Here is a 26334-nt window from a genome sequence, read left to right as displayed (position 1 = left end):
TCCCGTATGAACAACACACAACAACAAATGCAAAAATATGCAGAATCTTGTAGCTACAACAGAAACAATTTTGGAGACGACCCTGATCCTTGGCTTGGGTGGCCACGTAGAAATACTCGTAGAAAGAAGCGCATGGTTGACATCTGCTCTGCCAGGTGCCGCAACCATCCCAGCTGACGGTATATGCTACCTAAGCCGCTCTAAGCTGCTCTAAAACCCCTGGTACATTTGTAACAGGGGCGACATACTTTCAAGAAAGCGCCCCCTCTCTTTTCTCCCTCCTTTGCCCTCTCCGATGACGCCGCGCCGCTAATCACGCGCAGAGCTTGTTTGTTTACATTCGCGTTCTATTGTGTCGTGCGCTATTTGTTTACATTCTCCGCCAGCGCGCAGAGCGCATGTGTCGCACGTAGATGCTGCGCCGTGCACGTAGTGTTGCGACGTAAATTTGATTGCAAGGGCGCCTTTCATCGCCATGGGCGGGTGCTGCGCTTTCGGAGGCCGAAACAGATTTATCGATGGCAAAAAGCTCCTCGCGGCACCGTCCTGTAGCCGCGGCGAGTTACGAAGACATATGAGTGCACCTAAAGTCCCTAGATTTTTCCCTCGGAAAAATGTAGGGACTTCAGTCTCGGTAGTCTCAGAACAAACGCCCGGCAAAGTCTGGAAACGTCGCGATAGAACAGATGATGCATCGCCGAGCGAAGCCGCCGCGCTCGGCGTTGAATATTGAACTTTCATGCGATTGCATTTGTAGCGCGATTTGTTTGTTTGTTCCCGCTGCTTGAAACAACATCTAAGTTATGTTGTGTATTGTACGAGGGCTATTCAAAAAGTGAGGGCCCTTGGTCCCCATAAAATAAATATTCGTAAGTAAAAATTTTTATTGGCGGGATTAGTTCAGTAGAAACCTACTTAATTTTTCTACATAATCACAGTTAACTTCTAAGCCCGTTTCGTACCGCTGCACCGTTTCTTTAGTCCCTCTGCATTGAAGTTCCCCGCCTGGGAATCCTTAGCTGTTTGAGTTGGTCGGTACGCATTTTAAGGGGTATTCAGACGGGGGAGAAATGCTCGGGGGATAAAGGCGGAGCCTAGTGACGTCAGCTCGCGAGGAGAAGTCTCCACAAATGCACCCCACTCACACGGACGAGGCGAACGGAGGGGGAGACCAGTGTTACTAGACTACTCTAGTGGCTTGCACCACCCGTTTGACGAGCTGCTGACGACGAGCTGCAGACGACCATGCGGCTGCAGACTGTACAGCCGCTGCCGCTCTCTGCAGGAGCAAGTGCAACAATGTGGCCAAACAAGAGCCCGAAATTCCGCCATATCCCCCACCGCAGGGGGAACGTTTGTCCTTTCGGGGAAAAGGTCCCCGTATCCCCCGAAGAGGCGCGGGGGGGGGGGGTCACGCCCACTCGCTAATCCGTGACGTCGCGGTCACATGATCCGCAATCCCCTCGTCTCCCCCGAGCATTTCTCCCCCTTCTGAATACCCTTTTAATTACCGACCTTGCATACTCCATATCCTAGCTTTTCCGTTACAATCGTGCCATTTGTAGTGCGGCCGACAAGAGGAAATTCATCCGACAGACCACTAACTGTCCGTCGTCGATCTAATCGCAATTCCCGGTCCACTTGAACAGTTTCATTGGTCTGGATTCTGGGCCTGCCGATCCGCTCTTCGTCGAGCACATTTGCGTTGCCATTTGTGAAGTCTCGACATCATTTTCTGGCCTTTCCATCACTCATCACTCTGGGTCCATAAACTAGGCACAGCTCCCCATAAATTCGAGAACTTGATGATCCTTTTGCATGCAAAAATCGAATTACAGCTCGCGCTTCACAACAGGCGGGAGCAGTGATTTTCGCAGACATTGTCGTTTGAATTCCCCTACAAGCAGACGACTGCTGAGCCAGAACAAAAACTTCAGTACCTTCGCGAAGAATTAACAGATTGCGCTGCACAAATAAATCTTTATTCTGACGTGTAAACATTTAAACATAAGCAAACGGCCCTTACTTTTGAAAAACCCTCGTAATTGATACCAGCCGAGTGTACGTGTTTGTTTGATGCTTGTACTGCATTAACAGAGAATATATTTTGTCTTCTCAACTTTTGGCTCTGACTCGGTCTTTGGACCACAACCGGCTTTCGTGGTGCGTTTCGGGGGGCATCAGTCCTTGTAATCTGCCCGGCGATTGCCTCCCCATTAATGGGACGAGTGACAGAATGCTATAGCAATGAATTGTAATGTCACGCGAAGAATGGCAAGCAGCTCGAAACTTGCAGCGCGCTCTAAAGCAGAAAGGAGGCATGAAAAGGACACACATAGGACGAGCGCGAACTAACAACTGTCACAATTGTTACTTCCTTGTGTGCGCGCTCCTTTCGGAAACGCGGCCGCCGCAGCGAGCGCAGTGACCTTCGTGCTCTCTGTAACGTCAACGGAAACTTGCGGTGAACGCACAAGACGTACAAACCACCCCCATCACGAGATAAGCGCGCGCGCATGGGCCACACCAGAGGCGCGCTCGCATTGCAACGCCCGTTAAAGCGCGCCCTCCGCGCCATCTCGCTAGTGATTATAAGAACACGCTGAAGACACCGAGTCTGAGTACCGCCAACGGTAAACGGTGTGTATAAATGGGTCGCCGTTCGTAAACTGAAGAACGTACGCTCTGTGGCCGAGTGGTTTCGCGCCGCGCGCTGCGGAGCGAGAGGTCGTAGGTTCGGCTCCCGGCAACGGAACTTTTAAATGCGAAGCATTTCTTATGGTGAATTCCATTGGCAGATTCGGAGCACTTCCGGTAGCAGTTTTTCTGCTCCATTCGGAGCAAGTCTGTTCCATTGGAGGATTGAGAGTGCTCCCTGTATGTTTCATTGGCAGATCTGGAGCAGCTCCGGCGCCAGATCCACTCCACGGAGCAGCTCTCTCTACTCCGCGAAAAGCGGCGGATTCGACCGGAAGTCGCAAGCTCCCCGCGCGTGCGCAGAGCGTGGCGTACCGCGTGTGCGATGAAATGCGCTGTCCGACCGCGCCCGTTCTCTCCGCTGGCGCCCGTGAAGGCGAAAACTGCGCGAACCGCGAGGAATGCTGGGCGCTTGCGAAGCAGATGTGCGCTAGCGCCCCCTACCGTTTGCTCTGGCGAGGGCGCTTGTGTTCCATTGGCAGAGTTCCTTCGGATGCTCTCCACGGAGTGGAGTGCTCCGGCGTAGAGTTCGTCGGCCACTTTGAATCTGCCAATGGAATTCACCATTAGCGAACCTCTTGCACTTTGAGCGTTTCTATCTACGTATCTATCTATCTATCTATCTATCTATCTACTAGCCGCCTACGTCTGGGTGCTCTCATGATCGCCTCCTTAACTAGGTGTAGACCAAAATTTGCATGGGAGGGTAAGAGCATTTGTCGAATATGATTGCCGGGTCATGACATGAATAACGTTAAAACCCTGTCGCGTACGTCGTCAAACCCTTTCCACTAGACACGTGTGGCACATACCCGTTTACCACGGGCCACGGTGTACGGGTATGCGCCACAGGTGATTGACAGTTTATATCGACCCAGGAACGGCGAGAACAGACATTGGTAACTTAAATGCTAGAGCGTTAAGGAAAACCAACATCGGCAGCGTTGGCTCAACAAATTGAAAGAATGAAAGTTAGGATCCCAGCAGGAATCGAACCCAAGTATTCTGCGTGGCAATCAGGTATTCTACCACTGAGCCACGCCAGGTCTATAAACTGGTTTGGAAAACAGCCTACGGAGGCGTAATATCGGTGCAACGTCAATTGTGGTTGTGGTACTGGCTATCTATTTTTACAAGAAAGCAGTAAACACTACATGATACTCTTACGTTATGTAGTCCTACGATACAGGCCTCATATCAGATTAACGTCTGTAGTTCCAGTGTTGGCTCCGCTTTTATTGTAGTCTAATAAACATTACGTTTGTATTCCTATGATTCAGTAAGCTATATTGAAGCATTGCTCGACCCCGGAAGTATACATTAACGAAAGTTACATATGATATTCACATCACCGCACCGTAAAGTGCACTTCGTCCACCAGAACGACGCAGTGTCCTCTTCATTTCTTACGAGGCTGGGCGATGGCCTTATGCTGACCGAGGAGGATGCTAGATTGATTGACAGCCGCTTTGTAGACTAGGCTACGCAGGCCACATACGCCCAGGAAGTCTAGGAATAGGACAAACACCATCCGCTGATGTTGGTCTAAGTAGCGCTATCCAGGCCTACCAGCCTCGACGGCCTATACTTCACCAACGCGAAGGGTGGCTTTAGGTTCCGACATGTCGCCGGCTCTGTCGACAGACAATTTATCGACGAAATTACCGAGGCATCCACGAATTCTAACAGCTCTACTACACCACATACTTCACTAGACATGGACTCCTCGTTACCACGATCACGACCGGATCCTATAACAAGTCATGACCAGCTGCTGGTGCTAACTGATCACGGTGATGTGGCCCTTGTTGAAGAACTGTCAAGAACTTCTTGCACACATGCACATGGATTCGTGAAACGTGCGTGCGTTCTCGGGTCACGTATAAGCACTACATATCAGCTTAGCGCTTCAGGTGTTGGTAATACCCACCTTGCCATTGGCAGCGTTACCCAATCGTGAACAACTGGTTATATAACACATATGCGGCTCTTCAACATATATACGTATGTGTCCTTATAAAATTTATACAAATCTTTAGTGTCATTTTGTAACGTGTCGCTCAGTAAAAAAAGTTACGCTACAGTCACATACACGCCACATGCTTCGCATAACATCGACTCCCACGGTACGTGGGATCTGCCGAATTTTTTTCTTCTAGTTTTTCTCTTTGCCATCTGTTAGTGTATATTTTACAACATCATATTCGTGACGGAAATACGTCAGTGGAGCCGTGGTGGACCCCGACACAAAACATTTCGTGTTAAAAAATGTGTGTCGCTACGCTAGTTTAGGCACTTTCATTGCGGAATAGTTATTCAAAGAGTGCAAAAGGGCATTTAATGAGTTTGTATAACCCGCCGGCGAGAAATATTGTGCCGCAAGCGAAGATGCTTGCAGCCAGACTGCAAGCGCGAGTGCTTGTAGCGCACCGCCTGGTCGTGCGCGCAAATGTCTTCTACGCTGGAGCATTGCAGGCGGCGCCACGGTCGAGGAGGGAGGCTATGGGGGCGGAGCTACTGCACATGTACTGCTCCGCGAAGTAGTCCGGTTAGGCGCGCATTTCGAATTTAGTTTTAGTTTGTGAACCTTCCGTACCTCCTGTGACTGCCATTTGATTATTCGAGCGGCCGTCACAGGCTTACACAGCAATTTGTTAATGAAATTCGTCACAAGCTCCCTCGGCGAGTCGTCAGAAAAGCTGGAGGGTGACGAGCGCTCACCTGAAGAAGACGCCATTTTGACTGTGAGGTGCACGTAAAAGGCACGATGTTTTCACAGGTGCAAAAACGCAAATTGACTGCATAAAGCAAAACAAATATAAATACCTCCTTGGTGCGCGCTGACCCTCCTTTTAAACAGCGCCCCATAGAAAATAATGTTTTTTTTTATTCTCACGCAGAAAACACGGACGCAATTGTGACACTATAATCTTCAGTGGTAGCACACGCTACCACTGAAGTTCGGCTCTCTAGCCTTCCCTTCATTGCCAAGAAAAGTTCGTTACTTGCCGAAGTTTCCTCGTCGCGCTGTAACGTAATGAACCCGTACCAACTAGCCCAGCTCACTGTACTCCCGTAATATGTGGTCTTGTCCTGCCTGTTAGAGGTGTGCACGGGCTCCGGGTAGCCCGAAAGCCCGGCCCGGGCTCTGATAGGCCGACGTCTTCTCATCTCGGGCCCGGGCTACTTTGTTCTTTTACCGGGCGGACCGGGCCAGGTGCAAAGCCCACCTTAGAATGCTGACCGCCGAATAACGCGACGATGTGCGTGTGCAGTACGACAGCTTATTTCTTCGTGTTCGCTAGAGTGCAAAATGATGGAGAGCAGGCTGCCAAAAAAAAAAAAAAAAGAATCAGTGGGTGGAGCGACAGTGGCAAGCAGAATTAAGCGTAGCCAGAAAGTTTTTTCGGGGGGGGGGGTCAGCATCTGAGGTACTAAACTTTAAAAGAACCAGCAGTTTAAATATCCAAAGCTTCCTATGCTTGCGAAAAAGATATTGGCCATTCCGGCTACCAGTGCGAGCAGCGAACGGAACTTCAGTTTGGCGAGATGCAGTAACGCCGCACTTCACCGAATCCCGAATCATCGGACAGCTTATCTTTACACGACAACTGTACGTCATATGAGTCGTTTGCTTGTTTCACTTTGATATGTTGAATGAAATGCCACATTATCCAAACATGATATTTTTGTCTCCGCAGCAAACCCTTATAATGTCGGGCCTTCGACGCAATCAGCGGGCCTGGGCCGGGCTCGGAAATCCGGACCGTGCACGGCTCTACTGCCTGTACTAGGCTACAGTTAATACACTTACGTAGTCTTTCATAACTGCGGCCAGCCTTCTCGGGCTGAGTAACGACCCGCTCCCCGATGAGCTCTTGCAGCCATCTCCCTCACCAGAAACTTGGGAGAGGCCAACCAGGCCGGCGGACTGGTCTGCTAGCGTTGCGGTTCCCTTGGTCCCAATCTAGCCCCCCATCCAGCCTGGATAGTTTATTGCTCCTCGTCCTTTCAATGAACTAAATGTTTATCAATTATTCTGGCGGTTAATTGGCCATTGTAAAGTTATGCTTGATACCTATCCAACGTTCAACCAGAACCACCTGTTTTTATTTTTAGAATACTTTTTATCCGTGTTCGAAAAACAGGAAGCGCTCGATCAGATAAGCTTCGAAGAGAAAAGCATAGTTCACTGTAGAAAAAAGTGTCATCACCAGAATTTTCTTTTTCACTTTCCAGCTTAGGCACAAAGACCACTCTCTCACGCACATATCAGTCGGAGCTGAAAACCTTCACCGATGTCTCACTCGTTGCAAAAGCAAATACTGCGTCGCAGTTTTCTTCAGACAATAGCAAAAAAGAAACAAACAAAAAAGGTCAGTTCACAACCACTAGCTTCTTCGTCCATGTGTGTGAACTGAGTAGGTGCTCTACAAAGAACAGGGTGAGTGCTGCTGTGTGGCCTTACCTTCCAACCGTACTGAAGGAATAGTGTTGTGCTTTCAATGGAACACAAAGGGAGACCAGCACCCTTTGGCTTTTATTCATAAATTATATATATCTCTTGTCAAAAATGTCTTTGTACAAGCATATATACACAATGAACAGTGCTGCCTCAGCCACCTGGGCTGCTTGCAGCGGGAGCATATCAACATTTCCTTGAGCAGGAAACACCTCATCGCCTTCGCCGTGCCTCGCGTCGAGGCTCGATTATGTGTGTGCCAGAATTTTGCGGGTTAGTTTGGCACACCGCGTGTTTTAACTCCAGGTTTGGTGGTCTGGAGGTGGCCCTGAGGGTGTGCTTCTCTCGTGCAATCGCCTTCATTGGCACCTTGCGCGCAGCGCACTGCTCGCCGCAAGCCGGGCAGCTAGTGGGCACCGTCTGGCTGTCCTCTCTTTCCAAAAACTAACACGATAGTTATTTTTTGCGATGAATCCCACACCGCAACGGGAGCTAAACCACACGGCCATCCACCTCAAACGGACCGCACCGGTGGCCACAGCGCCACGCGCCTGCTGCTTCCGTGTCGCTTGACGTGCTTGGCCAAGTGATCGCTGCGCATGAAGCGCCGATCACACAGCTGACAGCAGAAGCGCTTCTCGCCCGTGTGAGTCCGGCGATGCCGCGACAGCTCGTCGGAACGCGAGAATCTCCGGCCGCAGCCCGCCCACTGGCAGCCAAACGGCCGCTCGCCCGTGTGCGTGCGCACGTGTGCTTTCAGGTGGGAGCTCTTGAAGTACGTCTTGCCGCAGCCAGCGTAGTTGCACACGTAAGAGCGCCTGCGCTCTTCGGGCACCGGGGCTGGGGCGGCATTGACGAGCAACGCGGCTTGGACGGGGCGAGCAACGAGGAGCTGCACGGCCCCGACCGGAACGAGTGCCGTCTGCACGAGGGCTTCGTCGGCGGCAGGCGTGCATCATGGGGAGAAGCGTCGTGGTGGGAGGCTTGGGGGCGATGGCCACCACGGGCCTTGCGGGCTCTTGACGTATCACAGCAGGCGGTGCAATTACTGGTGGCGGCGGTGGGCTGGGGCGCGGTGGAGCACGGACGATCACCGAAACGGGAGTGCAGGTACGATGGCTGGCTGCTGTTGCCGTTGGAGTGACTGGGCTGTCTGAGAGAAGGAGCTGTCGGTAGGGGAAAAGAAAAAGGGGCACGCTGAACTTTTACTGCAACATCAACGGCAGACAATCACACTGCGCTTTCGGGTACTCCAATGTAAATGTGAGATGACTGCAACAATGCAGCAGCACCTTGAATTGCCAAAGTAAATCTTTAGCATTTACAAATTACTTGACATTGCAGACAACCCCCTTGATCTGAAGTGTGCTCGAGTGTCACTTTGTGCTCTGTATCCCATGGCAGAAAAAAATTGGGCATGCACCAAATTTGCCACTTCTTGGCTACGCCACTGACATCAGCCTTTGAAGATGAGGATAATATGGATCCAATACATAAGAAAATTTGTAAGGAGGCAATTTAATGAGGGACTGCAACTGTGTTTGGAATGCTACACTACGGTAATCCTTATCTCCAGTTCAGGACCATTAATTAAATATGCTCAACGATTCCACTAGTAGCATTCCTCAATCTTGGAGAAAGAGGGGTTTACATTGTCAGAGTGAACTACCTTCCCATCATTTCTTTTCCTACCAAGGTTGCTTATGCACATTGCACTTGCATATGAAGCCAAGAAGCAGACTTCTTCCTTGAGATTCATTCTCAGATGCGATGAGTGCCAGAACAAGCACAGTGGTGAAAAGTGCCACATGTCTGTACTTAGCGTTTGCACACTTTAATGGCGCATGGTGCCAAGTAAGTGCATTCGGCCACATAACTTCATAATATACATGTGGCACGATGCGAGTGAATCTTGGCTTCAAAAGGTGGTAGCACTTCTAAATCACTGTGCAATCCACGCAATGTACTTTGGACCAGGGGCGTAGCCAGGGGGGGGGGGCACACCGGGCCCGTGCCCCCCCCCCCCCCCCGAAATTATTTTTTCCCATGGCATACAGAGCTCAAAATGACACTCGATCACATCTGCCTGCCCGACCCCCACTTCAGATCCAGGAGGTGCCCCCCCCTCCCCAATCCCCCCCAAAAATTTCTGGCTACGCCCCTGCTTTGGACCTATACTTCAAACCCAAGTGTTCAGGCCTAGTGGGTATTGAGCTTTCTTGTCAGTTTTTGTGACTGAATGCACCTGAGTGGCACTAAAGAGTGTATCAAGTTCGAATGTTGCTGCAGGCAACTTTCGGGCTATTTTCTGACACATCCCCTATGCAAGCTTGTTTTCTCCCAATTTTTTTATTGTTTTGACCCTGACCAACATCTAAACCTTTCTAGAATAGAAATTATTTTCGTTATTCGTTATTGGGCCTCCAGTTCCCTTATGGTACTGTTTTCAAAGCATGAAAAATCATGAAACAGAAAAGTCAAGTGTACTCTTCATCCCTCGCACTTGTCTCTCATTACCTAAATGTCACAGACAGTGACAGATATATACGCAGAAGGTTACGTCTTAAGAATTAATCACTGCTCTAAAAACAAATAGCTCATGATGAAGTTGTAATGTACTATGAAGTGATGACCATTTTATAAAAATCAATGTAATCCACATCAGCCTTGAGGTGGCCGTCAGCTCACCACATTTCTCATTATTACGCTGCAGTACTAAAGTCAGTCGTGTGTGTAGTTGCACGGGGCAGTCAGATATGCTGTGGCTAAGATGCATAAAATATTTCATACTTCTCATTTCCCACCACTTCTTTCCTTCCAGTTTTCAAAAGCTCATAATGATAACCCCTTGAAGAAACCAAACTACCAGTAAAGTGATTGTAGTCACGTGTGCCTATGAATGAACGGTGCACTTTTAAAATGATTCGATTTACAAACGGAGAACCTTCATTGCATCGGACTCAGGTTCAGCATAACTCCTGCCAATGTACAGTGCAGCTGAATATGTGTTTCATCAGGAACACACACGCACTGCTATAAACTCAATAAGTTGCTGAAAGCAGGATGCGCAGAGGCTTTCTGAGCTCGATGGTGCAATGGAACAAAATGTGCTGTTGGATTGCTGCAGCCTCAAACTTTAGACCACTTGAAAGGTGCATGAGCTGCCATAGAAATAGGTGGCAAAGCTGCTAAAACGTTGTACATGCCCACATGTTTTTTACATTGTTGTATTCAGCAACTTGCCTAACAAAAAAAAACAAAGAAACACCGGGGTCTAATGTTTCGCCCTCAGCACCAAAATACAGTTGCCCTGTTCATTTGCAAGAATCATTTCACAGCATGTTGTTTCTATTTGAGGGGTGGGGGGCTAAACGGAACCAATGTCTGTGGGTGTGGTGTAAGCAGCTTTATGCACTGTTAATGCTAGGAGGTCACGTTTTTTTTTCCCTCAGATCAATAGAAAAATCTGTAGCTCGTAAATTTCAGTCAGCAACAAGGTTTCATTCCTGTTCGGTCTCCAGCTGTGACAGCTCCCAAAAGCACTTCACTTTGTTGATGTAATTTTTTCTAAGAACCCCACACTTTCTCTTCAAGAGGCCTTGTGGATGCCATGCCTGTGATACAGGAATTGCACTTTCGTGCAAAAAAAAAAGGAACAAGCGGGATTCTTTCAATTAGAAAATGTGGAGCTAACTATACTGGCGCAGTTTTACCCTACAGGCTACAGATGGTACCACGATACAGTCCACTGAAAAAAAGCTATCTAGCTTCGCCCCAAATTACGGTTAGTATGTTATCGATAGAACAGGCAATCGTGGGGTCCAAGTATGGTCATACTCGGCTGCTGGGTTATTATTGCTCAATTCTAGTCCATTTGGTGCTTAAACAGAGATCTGAGCACGGCCCACATGGATTATTATCCAAGATCAGCCAGTCGCAAGTGGTGAGTGACAAGGCAGGAATATAGTTCACGGAAAGCCTAAAAACCATATCAGTCCTGTGCACCTCATAGTGCAAAAAAGTCTAATGACTTGCTGCAAGACAAGTTTATGCCTTTATGCTGGGCCTGCTTGTTGACAGACACTCTTATCAGTGCAATGCATTCTCTTGTCAGCTGCCTGCCCTGACATTAGCTGAAATGCTCACTGTAGTGTAACCGGAGGCTGCCATGTGTGCAACTCCTACACTTAGCTCTAGCAAATTACAGTAAATTTGAGTGCCAGAAAAAAAACAAAAAGACTATGGAACTGAAACATGTGGCAGTGGGAATACACAACTTTTTTTTTACTAATTAAAGCCAATTTTACTATTGCACTATTCGAAAAGTTATGTGGTACGAATTTTACCTAGGAAAGACTATGTGACCACATTGTACTTTGCCACATCAGTTCCGTGCTACACACACAAATTTTGTATGGAAAAGAGCGGATGACATGTTACTGGCATTACTGGCACATTTAACCCAATGCAATAAACTGTCCCAACTTGTAAAAGACTGTTGGCGTTAGAAGCTTGCAGTGACAAAAATGTCCAACAGCTGCAAGCGTATACTCATATGCATGACTCAAAAGCCCTGATGTCTGAACAGCGGCGCATTGTGTGGAAATACAATCCGGTACCGAAACGCTGTCTTCGCCTCGAGTGCTTCAGATGAAAATCAGGATTGTGTCATAACAGAAGAAACCCCTCATTGTGCGCCATAGCACGAGTATCTTTCAGGCCATACAGCTGCTATGTTTGACACACAATAAACTAAGGCGCACGCCACGAAAAATAAGCTGTGCTGCCATCGCATTCGCTACATGCAAAAAGAAAAGTAAAATAGTAACGTGAGCTTTCTTCAGAGTCCAGAAGCACTTTTCAAAAGTTTGTAGAGTATTGTTCAATGGAGTGGTGTGTCAACGTATTTGTCTGCTCTTTTTTACCTGAGCTGTTACCCCATCTTAATCATAAGCGTGCCGCCTACACAAAGTGCGTGTCCCAATTCACTACGAGTCATCATAAAAAAAGGTAAGGTGTGCGAAAACGGACCCGAGAGAAGAGAACAAGACAACTTGATAGTCGGCGTTTGTATTCTTTTCTGCCCTTACGTCCATTTTTGCCCGCCTTACTTTCTTTCATGATGAATCCTTACCAACTAGCTCGGATTTCTGTTGTTCACTACGGCGAGATTTTTTTGTGGCGATGCACGGAACTAGCGAGGCAAAGTACTCTAGCAGGTGTATTCGCTTTGTGACGGATGAGTGCGTCTGCAAATACGGTGTGGTTCTGGGTCATGCTGCAGCAGCCGAATGGTGCATCTGATGAAGAGGATGATGTGGTGTGTGGCGTACCCTGGCCAGCTCCGACGAGCCGGGCATGGTTTGCTGGCGATGAATGGGTGTTGTCGTCTCTTCCTGCTCATCTTCGGAGTTTGGTGGAGTGAGGTCGCTTGCTGGCGGCGGAGGAGGCATCATCCCGGAAGCCTCCTTGCTTCGGCCGCTCATGGAGAGCAGTGTCTCCACTGCGAAATAGTCGGCGCGTGCCAGGTGCGCGACGACGTTGACGCCGCCGCTGCTGCCGTTGGCTGTGCTGTCCATCTGAAAGACACCCATGGTCGCTCACTGTCTGAGCACCATGTCGTACCTGGAATGCCCACGCGCGGGTGCACACACACACACACAAAAGGACACTCTCCAAGCCATTCGCATCACTTTTTTTTCTGTTTTTTGTGGCATTGTCTTTAATAAAAAGGCCTGCCCAATGCCAAAGCAAAGGTGTCACATCATTCGTGCTTCGTGAGACAAAACCAAAATGCCTACTACGTATTAACGACAGTAATGTCAGAGAACAAAAACGGTGTTGACACGGGCATCTCAGTCAAGCATTTCCATCCAAAAGTCAGTGCTGGCTTGAAGCCATGATCTAAATGCACCTTATCCACAATGTTCCAGTAGGTTTTTTTTTTTATGAGACATGCCACAGAGCAGAGGTTTTAATGGAATGTTTACTTGATCACAACGTCAAACAATGTAGTAAACACATTGTAGAAAACAGTTTGCGCATATGAGAAAGCCTAAGTGACCAAACGTAGGTTCTTAACATCTAAAAGACAGCCAAGAAGGAATTCTCTAAAGGCTCTATTACGAAACATTGTGCTTGCTGTACAAGAATGGTAGAATGCTTCCAGTTACAAGGCCCTTAACTAGGCACTCTGTGAAGCTTTCCTTCAATAACTTAAGTCCACAGCAAAGCGTGTACTCTAAAGGCCTTCATTGCTCAGTAAATGCGTAAGTTCTCGGCAGTAACTATTGACAATTCAATTTATTTAAGTTATGGCATCCCTACTAAGTGAACCGTGGCTGTGGAGTTGCCACTGTTCGGAAGTATGCTGGAACAGACTTCGTGCACAAAAAAATTGCAGTTTAATTGCAAATAGCATTCACAAATGCAAAACATTGCACTTCAGCAGATCAAATTTAATCGTTAATTTGCCTTACGCTGCTAACATCTATCCCAACTATTCACACTGACTTACGCAGTACGCATTGTTTTTTTTTTTTTTTTTTTTGCACAGATTTTCTCAAGAGTCCGCTACGTTAAGGCAGGCATAGAAGATAAATCTTAACTAAAACCAAAACTTCCCGAACAATTTCTCCATGTGCGAGGTATGTCCTTAGACCGCTAGGCGGATACTACGTCGCTTCGAGGGGGGCCAGCTTATCTTTGCCATTATCTGGGCGCGTAGTGCGCCCGCTATCGCGCCGACGTCGTCTGCAAAAAAAAAAAAAATAAAATAATGTCGTCTGCTTCGGTACAACATGGCGGCTCCCGTTGAAAGGCAAACACGAGAGCGCTCTTATCACACAAGGGAGGGCGCTCTTTGCTTCAGTTACCAGCCCGGCGGCCCAGACGAGGCGGTCAGCTAACAAAAACACACTTCGGCAATGAAATGATACACACACACACACATACACAATGCGCACACCAGCGGGTTTCTAATATGCGGGCGGCAGGCAACGCGGAAGTGGTTTCCTGGCAGTGGCATTTCCGGGACTGTCTGATCGTCAGCTGACTGGCTCGGTCGGTGGCGATGATGGCTTCTTACCTTTCGGGCGCTCCCAATAACACTGGGGACAAGACGGACACGGGACAAGCAAAAATACGGATATATAAAATACGCCAGAGGGGATGGAAGACACGCCGACAGCCAGTGTTTCACGAGATTTGCGCGCCCCAGCGTAGCGGGGCGGCTTTTTATTTGCACCAGTCAGCGCGCGCGCAAGTATTTTGCTCGTTTTCCAAAGATCCCGCAAGAGTGAGGTAAGAAAGCTTATGCCACCGAAAGAGCAGAGCACAAGTTCGGGTGTGCGCAGGACAGATAACAGCCCCAAAAAAATGACGAGACGGCTGGCAGTCGCCGTGGGTTGCAGTCTGTACTTACAGAGTCTTCTTCTTCTTCGTGCGGAGGAGGCGTTTGCAAGAAACGTGTCATGGAAAGCTGCTTCTTGCCAGTCGCCACAACAGTACGAAAATGTTCTCACACAGCGACGCACTCTGGAGAGCCAGACTCGGAACGTCTCGCACGTAGGGGGTTCAACGAAGGGAAAAAGCGGCCGGCGCGTTGGGAAGCCCTTTTCTAAGGTCGAGCTTGGGGGGCCGCGCCCTGGGCCGTCCAATCAGCGTCCGAGGGCTCGACGGAACCGTCCAATGGCGAGCCGCCATGCACGTGATCGCGGCGTGCTCGGGGTGTATTTGAGCACGTGCGCAGCGGCTGCTGAACTGCGTGCTCCCCGGCTGACCGTGCGGAGGGGAGGCTCCTTGGAATAAACAACGGCCCTTGTGGTCTCCCGCTGTTGCTGGGGGCGCGCTTTTGGGCAGCCCGCCGCCGAATGCGCGTGAAAATCTCCCAGTTTTGGCCCCTTGTCGGTGTGCTATGATTGCCAAGCAATGTTCTCAGCATTTACAACGCAATATTTGCCTGTTATGTGACGCTTGACACCGTCTGTGATACACCTTTGTGTGAAACAATCGCAAATATGGTAGCATCGTAGGGCATGGTCCTGTGCCCCAATCTTATTGTTGCCTTTAACTATGCATTCAACGGCATACAAAAACATGGGTAAAATTGAAGTAATGCTGCCAGTTTGCTCCGTTAACTAAAATCATTTTATTTAATTGATGCACGCAGCTCCACTATGCAACGTAGTATGCGCACGTGAAATTTCATGTCAGGTGGGCCACAGCCCCCGAAAAAACGTGCGTTCAGCGCGTTTTCGTGGTTGCGTGTCCTTCCATTTTCTTGTTTTGGCGGCCATCGCTGTGCGCAGCCAAACAAGAAGCGAAGGAAACTTTCCGCGAAACGCCCAGACGCCCACGATTACGTGCCAGACAAAGCGCGTGTTTACTCATACGACGCCACAAATTTACGGCATCCCTGACGTCACGCGATCACGTGAACGGCGCACCCCTCGATGTCGTCACTTTTTTGTGATGTAGTGATGCTCCAAAGGCTTACGCTCGTATCGGTGTGGCAACCAGCGGCACGCTGCGTCAAGTCTTAATGGATGGATGGATGGATGTATACGGCTGTGCCCTTTAGATCGGGCGGCGGCTCACGCCACCTAGCCATAAAGTTAAGTACTATCACTATGTATTGAAGGATTGCAATTCACTCGTGCCTTGATTGTAGCCACCAATCGGTTAGCCTCCTCCTGGTTATTTCTACTCGTTTAAAGTCTATTTTGCCTTCACTGTCCCTAAACCCCAATGCTTTGAAATATTCCGCGCCATTATCTTGGACTGTAGGGTGAAGCCCTTTACAGAACATTATCAAATGTTCAGCCGTTTCCTCCTCCTCTCCACACGCACTACATAACGTGTCTGTGCCTTCGTATTTGGCTCGGTACGTCTTGGTCCGCAATACTCCCGTCCTGGCCTCAAACAGCAGAGAACTACCCCGAGAATTATCGTAGATCTTTTCTTTTGCAATTTCCTGCTTGAAAGTTCGGTAGGTCTCCAGTGATGATTTCGTAAGCATCCCCATTTTCCACATGTCCCTCTCTGTTTCCTTCACCTTCTTCTTAACCGATGTTTCCTTTTGGCTTGGTATTCTGCTGTTGTCTAAATACTTGCTTGACAATTTTCGAGTTCGCTTCCTCCATTTAGTATCAACATTCTTCATGTACAAGTAGCTGAAAACTTTCCTAGCCCAACGCTCCTCTCCCATTTTTCTCAATCGCTCCTCAAATTCTATCTTGCTGCTAGCCTCCCTGCCCTCGAACGATGTCCATCCCATGTCACCCTGTACCCCCTGATTTGGGGTATTCCCGTGTGCTCCCAAAGCAAGCCTACCTATGCCACGTTGTTTAATTTCCAATCTTGCTTGAACCTCTGATCTCATGCACAAGACCGCATTGCCGAACGTCAAACCTGGGACCATTACCCCTTTCCAAATCCCTCTCACAACGTCATACCTATTGTAGTTCCACAGTGCCCTATTTTTCATTACAGCTGCATTCCTGTTGCCCTTAGTCATTACGTATCTTTCGTGCTCCCTTAGGTACTCATCCCCGTTGTTTATCCATACGCCCAGATATTTGTATTTATCCACTATCTCCAGCGTGACTTCCTGTATCTTATGCTCACTGCCTTCATTATCATTAAGAATCATGATTGCCGATTTTTCCCTACTGAACTTCAAATTTAACCTATCTCCTTCATTACCGCAGATGTCTATCAATCCCTGCAGATCTTCCTTGTTGTCGGCCATTAATACTATATCATCTGCATACATCAATGCCGGTAATGACTGTTCAACGTGTTTTCCTTGCTTGGCAAAAGAGAGGCTGAAGCCGAGTCCACTCCCTCTAATTTAGCTTCTAATCCTTGTAGATACAGCATAAATAACAGAGGTGACAAGGGACACCCCTGTCGAAGCCCGCGTTGTATCTCTATAGGTTCGGATACCTGTTGTTCCCATTTTATAACTACCCTGTTACTTTTATAGATGTCCTTTAAAAGATTAGTTATTCCATCTTCCACATCAAGTGTGTCCAGTATTCTCCACAAGTCTTCCTGAATCACACTATCGTAAGCTCCCTTGATATCTAGAAATGCCAGCCACAGGGGCCTGTGTTCTTTTTCCGCTATTTCAATACACTGCGTCAATGAGAACAGATTATCCTCCAACCTCCTTCGTTTACGGAACCCATTTTGTAGTTCCCCCAGCACCCCCTCATTCTCCACCCATGTCTGTAGTCTTTCCTTTACGATCTGCATCACCAGCCTGTAAACTACTGATGTCACTGTTATAGGACGGTAGTTGTTTATATCAGCCTTGTCTCCCTTTCCTTTATAGATCATGCTCATCCGGCTTAGTTTCCACCCATGGGGGGCTTCACCATCCATTATTGCTTTGCTCGTTGCTTCTCTTAATGTTTGCTTAGAGTTTGGACCTAATTTCTTTATTAGCATAATTGGGATGCCGTCAGGGCCTGTTGATGTGCTATTAGGAACCCTCTTCTCTGCCCTTTCCCACTCTCGTTGTCCCAGTGGAGCCACTGCGCTAATTGGTCTATCCTCATCCGTTAGGGTGCATGCATCGCTTCCTTGTTTAAATTTTTCTGTCATCATTGTTCTTATAAATTCCATTGCCTCATCCCCTTCTAGCCTAACCCCTTGAACTGTAGTTATAAACCTTTGTTCCATGCTTGTCTTATTACTCAGAGAATTGAGATGGTTCCAAAACTTTGCAGCTGCCTTTCTATCCTTTTTGTTTACTTCCGCCATCCATTGGGCCCCCTTTCTTCTAATCTTTTCATTGATCAGATTGGAAGCTTCCCTTCTGCAGCTCAAAAAGTTGCCCCATTTTCTTTCGACATCATCTTCCGGTTCACCCCTCTGTTTAGCATGCCTGTGTTCTCTGGAGGCTTCCTGACGTCTTACTATGGCTCTCTTAACTTCCTCATCCCACCAGCTCTTGGGTTTGTGTCTCCTTTTCCCGGTTGATTTGGCTCGTACCTTAGCAAGCTCCAACTCAAACAGTCTAGTTAGATTTGTGTACGTCCACACTGTTTTAGTATCCTCGGTGATTACTTTCTCAATCTCTTTAGTTGCTATTTCTATTTGCCTTTCTGAATAAATATTACCCTGTGGTTGCTCATATTGCCTCCTTCCTATTTTCATTTCTCTTCCAAAACTCAGCTTGATACGTTTGTGATCACTACCCAAGCTTCTGGAACCATATTCATCTATGTTCATCACCCTTAGCCTATCATACATCCTATGTGACATCAGTGCGTAATCTATCGTCGACTGCAGCCTTCCTACCTCCCATGTTATTTGCCCTTCACACTTCTCGGTACTGTTGCAAATGATCAAATCATGCCTTTCACACATATCCAGCAGCATTCTGCCGGTTGGGTCAGTATATCCATCCATATCTTCTATGTGCGCATTCATATCTCCTAATATAATTATCTCGCACTCTTCTCCTAGTTCATCAATGTCCTTTTCTATGCACTGCACCATTTCTTGGTTTTCCTCTCTGGCCTTTGCTCCCGTCCACAAGTACACAAAACCAAGGAGTGTCATTTGCCCTGCCACTTTCCCTTTTAGCCATAAATGTTCCTTGCACTCCTGCTTGACCCTTTGCCAGTCTGTACTTTTATGAATGAATGCCCCGATACCACCCCCCTTTCTGCTGCCTTCTGTTCTATTGCAATATTCCCATGCGTAGTCCGGATTGCTAGGTGGTTGTTCCATGTCCCTAAGATGTGTTTCTACAAATCCATATACCATCAGCTTCTCCTCCCTTAGTTGCTCTTCTATCTCTCCCCACTTCAACCTATTCCTGCCACCCTGCATGTTAATATAACCTACATCTGAATTTGCTCGGCCCTGCCTACGTCGATTTCCTCTCCCCCGGACTCTACGTGTCTTGGATATTGGTGCCACTTTGAAATCGTATCTGTCTACACTGGTGGCCTCAGGGCACTGGGTCCCCCTAAAAAAGCTGTGGCTTGGCGACCCATCCTATTACCTACCCTCCTGCCCGTGGCACCACTGTAATGAATGCCATCTTGTGCAAAAGGGCGGAGGCCGCGTTCGTACACGTCTTTGTTTACCTCCATTACGCTGTAGCTGAGCTGCCGGCTCATAGCTCTGATGACACAGTTAGCCTCTATCACCCTCCTTTCCATACCGCCAGATTGCCCCCAGACTTCTGGGATGGTGCATATTGTCACATGCACACCCTCAGAAGCTTCTTGAAGCTTACGCACCCCATCCTCTAACTGTCTCTGAAGGTTCTGGCTCTTTCCCTTCAGGACATCGTTGAGACCAGCATGGATGATGACGAGGTTTTCACCCTCCATGCTGTCCCCTACCACTTCCTGTGCTTTGGCCAGTGCATCCGTCATGCACTTTCCTGACTGGGCCTCCACTTTTACCCTCCTGTCTGCCTTCACTGTCGTAAGGACTCCCTGCTTGACTCTGGCTACATTGGAGTCCCCCACCACTAGGACCCTTCTACGGTCCAGTCGTTCGCTTCCGGCTTGCGATTGCTGTGATGCTGTTCTCCCCCGCTGATCCCCCGTTCGCTGAGTGTCCCCGACTCGCGATAACGAGCCCGCTGCCGGTGCTCCTTGCTTTGCCCCGCCGGAAGCCTGTCGCGCCACATCGCTGTAGCTTTTTCTCCTGCTGTCGCCTGTTCCTACATGTGCCACTGCAGCCCCTAGGTCCCCTTTCTTGCCTGTTTCTGCCTGGAATTCCGTGATTCCCTTGCCTTTCGCCTCCCACTGCTCGGGACCGGAGTCAAGCGCCATAAGCACCTTTACTCGCTCTTCGAGCTCGGCCCGCCTTTCCCGTTCCTTCCTTAGATCGGCCTCCATTTGTTCTACTAGGCTGGCGGTAGCCTCCCCACGCTCACGTGCCTCTCCGAGCTGCGCTTGGAGCTCAATTCTCTTTACTCGCTCCACCTTCAGCTCCCCCTTTAGCTCCTCAATGCAAGATTCCATGCGCTGCACGGCCGCCTTCACTTTCTCGCACAGCTTGCACACGAAGCTCGCCTCCTCAGCGTCGGCTAGACTTGTGAAGGCCGTCTCATCTAGGTAGCACCAGCGCGTGCATTCCCCGCACTGCACGAGATCACTGGCGCCCGTGGTTTTTTCCGTCCGCTTAGCCATCGCCCGCCCGACCATCGAACAGAACACACAAAGTTCAGTCTAACACCGTTAATATAATTAAACAGGCGCACCCAAACACCCTACTACGGGTTTAAAACTGCCGCCTACCCCGTTCACCACGTGGTCAACGTTACCGCATCGTTGCCCGTGGCGCACGGTACTCGCGTGTTACCAAAGATGCACCAAACCGCAAAATAATAGTTCTTACATCGGTTATCTCTACAACCCCAACAACACAACGAGCAATATAGAGAACAAATAAAAGAAAAAAATTAGAAGAAAAAAAACTTATCTCTTTGTACGCTGCTCCTGCACCGTCCGAGGAGTTACAAGTAATCAGTTACTAGCGCCATCTGCTTTGCGCTCTTTTTTTACTGCGTCGGTGTTCAGCCTGGCAGTCCCACTTAGCCACTTCCTTTTCCGGCGCAAGCGCCCAAGGTAGTGTATGCTTTGACGTTCCTGATGCTTTAAACTCTTTAAAATAAGTGAAATTAGCCGAAAGGTAGGGTAAATTTTCGCTCCTTTAGGCAGCGTGGGAGTGCTTTTGTCGTATCTACAGCAGAAAGGCTGTGCGGGCGCTGTACTTTCTTTGATGACAGTAGATTGAACGTCGAGGTGCGTGCATTGGCATAGCGCGCCGTGTCGTCGGGTCGGGTCAAACAATGCATTTGGGATTGTTAAAACGCTGCCGGCGTGTAATTTTCTGAGCCGTGTCAGTGAACAGCTTGCCGGTGTCATTGGCAGGCTGGAATATTTGTGACATTCCGTTGGCTTGACACTGCTTTCAAGCCACGCTGGTGCCACAGTCACTGAATCCATCGGTTTGCTTTGCTTGCAGATGTATTCGCAAAACGTGAAGATCATAAAGCCTCAGGGCGAAAAGGTGGACCCGTTCGAGGCGGGGATCTCGCAGGTAAGGTGCTGACCTCCGAAATTGGTGCTGTTTGATGTTAGTGGCCCCGTCTAACCGCGAACTGTTACGCAGACCCTCCTCGAGCTGGAAATGAACAGCGACTTGAAAGCTCAGCTCCGAGAGCTGCACATCGTTGAGGCCAAGCTCGTCGAAGTCAACGGCAAGAAGGTAAGCCCTATCCTGCACCCGTTATGAACGCTGAGCTTGCTTAGTTGCCGTGATCGGTAGGGCTTAGCCAAGTTTGCGCTTCACTCCGAATCGTGAAACCCTGTTATGCCGCTGGCAGCCTAGTGATGAAACACGTGTCCTGTGATGTAGCGCTGATCGTCAAACACGTTAATGCACTCTAATTTTTTTCTGAAGGCTGCGGCGGAAATTCAGGGTTTTTTGCGTGGCTGTCATTTGATTTCACAGGACGGTCCACTGTGCATCGCTGATTTCGTATGCTTCATATGCCGAAGTGACGCGGATAATACTTCGCATGCATTGCTAAGAAGCCTGCCCACATCTGTCTAAAGGTGGACATCAATACAGGTAGCCTGCCCAAAGTTGTTTCCAAGAAATAGCATAAGAAGTTTGCGTGTCGGTCATTGTCAGTGCTCCTAAGGGGTCTCCACCTCGAAAACCGAGTCGCCGATTGTAGATTAGCCAGAGCCTGCTGATATGAAAACATGTATTGCAGAAGAATTGACATTTGGGCAAGTTGGAATTTGTTATGCATCTTTGAAATGGGCAGCGCAAAAACAAGGACACGAGAAATAGTACCACACAGCACCTTCTCACAACTAACTTTATTAGAAAGAACACTCACTATTCAAACCCTGAGCATGTGCTCCTGCAAAGATTAGAAACAGTTACATAAACGATGTACAGGCTGTTTCACACTTAGGGGAAATCTCGGAGCGCGTGGCATCGTGATGCGGCCAGCGCTGCAACCACGTGCCGTCAGCAGCTCGCGCGTGCGCAGATTTACAACTCCACATCTTGAAGCGTCTGCGCACGCACAAGCTGCTGCCGGCGCGCGATTGCAGCGCTAGTCGCATCGCGATGCCACGCGCTCAGAGATTTCCCCTAAGTATGAAACAGCCTGTACACTTTTTAGTATGTAATGAAACGATTGAGGAAAGGAATTTTGCCATGCAGTGCTTTTTTGTTAATGTAATGAGCCTCAACAACTTCTCTAGTAGCCTGATTGTTATGCCTGAAAATACATATGGTGTCACGAAGGTTCGGGGTGCATCCGTGTTGTGCACAGCGTCGAGCAATGTGCAAGTACGCATTGCCGTCCAATGAGCGCTTGTGTTCAAACAACTTTACATTCACGCAACTAGTTTGCCCGATGCCTAGTGCAACTGCACACACCTTTCGTACGTTCAGACCTTACACAGACTTGCTCGTACTAGCTTCTTGTGTACACAATGCCATTTCTTATGCTAAACTTAGAGTAATGTCTGGTTTTCTAATTTTTTCTGAGATGTGGGATGAGTAGGAGGGATGCATTTGAATGCTTGCATTCAAAGCTGTCGTTTGATTCAGCAAAATAACCTGCCACGGTGGTTTAGTAGTTATGCTGTTTGACTGCTGGCCCGAAGGTCACGGTATACATAGTTTTCACGTGACGTCAAGACAGGTTTCCTGCGCAGGTTACCTCCACATTCTAGCCACCGTGACTTTTTATCTCATTAAGGAGCGTCAATGCGGGGGAGGACACACAGTCGTTTGCTGCCCGCTTTCTTCTGTTCGCCAGCCACGCCAAGGGGGCACAGGCACTAATTTGATGTCACCGTTTCTTTCTTCGCGCGTTCGAGTAAGAGTTCATGCAGCACGTCAACCAGCTAGTACTCCAAGATGGCGACCACAGTGACGTCAGTGAAAGCTACGAGGCCCGTGTACTAAGATTTTCATGCACGTTAAAGAACATCAGTTGGTCGAAATTTCCAGAGTCCTCCATTGTGGCGTCCCTCGCAATCACATCATGGTTTTGGGACTTAAAATCCTAAGAATTATTATTACATTATCTTACATTAGGAGCATACACTCTCTCTAACTAGCTTCTTGTGCGTAATACCGTTTCATATGCTAAACAAAGACTAATGTCTGCATCTTCTATCAGCAAGAAGTCACATGAGTGGCAGAGGTACATTTGAACACTTGCACTCCTCAAAGCTGTCATGTTCATTAGCGAGATAGACTCTCAGGTCATGATGCCCTTCTCGTGTGTGCAGGCCATCCTCATCTACGTGCCCGTACCCCAGCTGAAGGCCTACCAGCGCATTCAGGCGCGACTGGTCCGTGAGCTGGAGAAGAAGTACAGTGGCCAGTACGTGGTCTTCCTGGCCAAGCGCAACATCCTGCCCAAGCCGACGCGCAAGACGCGCCAGCGCCAGAAGCGGCCGCGCTCGCGCACCCTCACGGCCGTGCACGACGCTCTGCTCGAGGACCTGGTCTTCCCCGCGGAGATAGTCGGCAAGAGGGTGCGAGTGCGCCTCGACGGCAGCCGGCTCATCAAAGTGCACCTCGAACGCAGCCAGCAGACAAACATTGAACACAAGGTGGGTGCACTACACGTTCGATTGCTGGGGGCACCTGGGGTGCAATCTTGTACACATTCCGTGATAGAACATTCTATCGTGCCGCACGGGTTTGGTCAAAGCTCGTTTGACAGTCCGACGTCAGTACAGCAACTGGAAGAGGCAGCGCAGTCAATCATTTTGTTGCCTGCTGGGCAAAGAAGGGGCACTGAACAGAAAGACACACCATTCCGTCCAATAATATAGATACAGAACGGTCTCCGGACGACTTGGATTTGTCTGCAACGTAAGCGCTAGGGCTGGGGAACCTAATAAGCTTGCTTTGTGTCTAGCTTAGATACTCCCGCGCCGACAGTTCGCGAAAATCGCGACGAGCACCACCACCAAATGTCTCATGAAATTGCGACACTGCCTAGTACCCAACAAGACATTAAGGGGAGACACTGGTCTCGAAATGAAAAGTTTTATTATTGGAGATATTGTAATGAAATTGGGTGTGTATATGTATTTCTTCCTCCTGATTTCAAAAATATAATTAGTTTTCATGTACTTCAATTAGTTATCAAATTGTGAGAGCATAAGTGAAATCTAATTAGGTAATTTCTTACGGGTCATTAAGACACTTTCCCTCAGTATTTTTAGGTTCTGTTTAAGATGCAGCTGTAGCCAAAGACCTGCCATGTGGAGCTATGCTATTTATATTGTCACTGAGATATATCATCATATAAGAACTTTCAATTGTATTGACACTGTGTAATCTTGAAATGCAATTAGCTCACATTATTGTTCACAAAATTTCATATGTTCATCTTAGCCACAAAAAAATAGCATAGCTCCACAGTCCTATTTCTTACGAATTCAACGGTATAAAATTTATCAAAATTACCTTACAAAAACATAACGAAAAGATCCGTAAGGCTGGTCAAGTTGGCAAAAAATGTGAAGCTGAGAAAATCGCGTTTGAAGTTTGACACGCACTGTATAAATTTATGAAAGGAACCTTTAACCATAAATTTTATTCACATGTTCCCCATCTGTTTCCTTTCAAAACAAAACAGAAAGTGTCTTGTTCCACCCAAGGAATCATATCTAAAAAAATTTTCCAATGTGTAAAGCATGATCAAAACCCCACCATGACAAGCGGCTGGGGGGTTCTGGAAAAGCCATGGGGTATGAGGCTCAAGCGACTGGCTGCTCATGTCTTTTCAGTCTTTAGGAAGAACCTTCTAGATGTTAGGCAGCATGTTACCCTGGGTAATAGGCTGCTATGCTTGAGAGAATACCTTCAAAGTAGTCCAGGACTGTAATCTTCAGTTGCACCCGTTTTGTGTCGCCTTGCAAGAGTCTTTTTTGTGTCGGTGCTCTTCAGATGAGTTGCATTTGCCTTGCGTAAACGCAGAGAGTCTTTTTCTAGGCTTCGTCGAAGAAGGCAATCCCCAGCAACATAGCCCAAACTTGCAGCAGTGGACTCGTTGGTTGCCCTTCTTCCTTGGTTGTAGATGGTAACAGCCTCAGCGGCAGCTCGCTTCACACTTTCCAGCGAAGCGTTCCCATTCTTTGAAGTTTGGGTCCAGATAACTGAACGAAGACTCTCACTCGCGTTCTGGGTCTTCCCTTCACAGCACCGTGCCAGCAGGCTCTCATCACTGAGCCTCGCAAAGACTGGCTCCAGAGCAGCCCCAACACAAGCCGGCAGGGCATTCTTGTGTGAAGGTGGACTCTCCCCATTGGCCAAGGCTCTATTGTACTTGCACCAAGAGCTAGCACCCTCGGGGCACTTTGAGTGCTTTGGTGCATCATCGGTCGATGTCATGTGCAGCAGTGTAGCTTCGACTGCCCTCTTCATAGCTGGCACGTCATTGATATTGCTCCTCAGGGCATATCCGTAGTAATTCGCGATCTTCTTGATCTTCTCTTGTGTGAGCTTTCCTCTACCCCCAAGAGACTCACCCTGAGCCTTCTTTTTGTCCACAATGTTCCGTAAAGCTGCACCCATTCGCTTGCGGACATGGTTGATGCAGTCCTTTTTGTCTATTTGGATAAAGCCGTACACCTCGGCTTCGGACAAGGCATGAAAAGTGCGGCTGTCTCCATCAGAGAGCACAGTCGTGTAGCGCAGACCATGCTTGGCCCAGGACCTCTGAAACATGGTCAGCGCAGCCTCTACTTCCATGCGGCCAGAGTTGCATTCGATGTTTCGTTGGCACTCGTGGGTTGCCAGCCAGTCGGTGTACCCTTCGTCTTGCGGCTGTGGTCCCAGGGCACAGCCGAGACAAAAGTTTGAGTAAACAACATGGTCAATTACAAGGCCAGTGTAGAGCTCAATGATGCAGCCCACACCTATGTGTGAGCTCCGTCCTCGCGTCATCCATGAGCCGTCAAACACAACATCGATGTTCCCTATGGGGTTCAAGAAGTCTGTATACAGCTCTTTTATTACTGCCACACTAGCAGCTTCACTTTCAGTCGCTGTGTTTTCGCAGGCTTTCACTAAACTTTTAGGTGTCCCTGAAACGTCTTGTGGTGCAAGCCTCGGTGCGAAAGGTTCATACACGCACAAAAGTC

At 48.5% G+C, this 26334-nt stretch overlaps 3 protein-coding genes across 3 annotated transcripts in view; 1 reads left to right on the top strand and 2 right to left on the bottom strand.

Annotated features, from left to right (window-relative positions):
* Positions 1–7199: 7199 nt before the first annotated feature.
* LOC119372582 (Krueppel-like factor 10) lies at positions 7200–14803 on the bottom strand. The gene is given in 4 exon segments (XM_037643060.2): positions 7200–8111; positions 8113–8325; positions 12493–12738; positions 14583–14803. Coding segments are annotated over 4 exon segments (948 nt in total). The 5' UTR covers positions 14634–14803; the 3' UTR covers positions 7200–7673.
* Positions 14804–18348: 3545 nt separating this feature from the next.
* On the bottom strand, positions 18349–20391 carry LOC119406821 (uncharacterized). Its single transcript, XM_037673554.2, has one exon. It carries the CDS (start codon positions 20338–20340, stop codon positions 19114–19116), a length of 1227 nt encoding a protein of 408 aa, XP_037529482.1. The 5' UTR covers positions 20341–20391; the 3' UTR covers positions 18349–19113.
* A 312-nt stretch (positions 20392–20703) lies between these two features.
* The window catches only part of LOC119372583 (40S ribosomal protein S7), an 8829-nt gene continuing 3198 nt past the window's right edge, over positions 20704–26334 (top strand). The window contains exons 1-4 of the mRNA XM_037643061.2: positions 20704–20763; positions 21164–21238; positions 21311–21406; positions 23464–23790. Of these exons, the coding sequence (XP_037498989.1) occupies positions 21164–21238; positions 21311–21406; positions 23464–23790 (498 nt within the window). The 5' untranslated portion in view covers positions 20704–20763. The remainder of the gene's footprint in view (positions 20764–21163; positions 21239–21310; positions 21407–23463; positions 23791–26334) is intronic.

This window comes from Rhipicephalus sanguineus, chromosome 10 (assembly GCF_013339695.2).
Source record: "Rhipicephalus sanguineus isolate Rsan-2018 chromosome 10, BIME_Rsan_1.4, whole genome shotgun sequence".
Taxonomy (NCBI): domain Eukaryota; kingdom Metazoa; phylum Arthropoda; class Arachnida; order Ixodida; family Ixodidae; genus Rhipicephalus; species Rhipicephalus sanguineus.
Note: the sequence above shows the minus strand (reverse complement) of the source record. Positions and strands in the feature narration are given on the sequence as shown.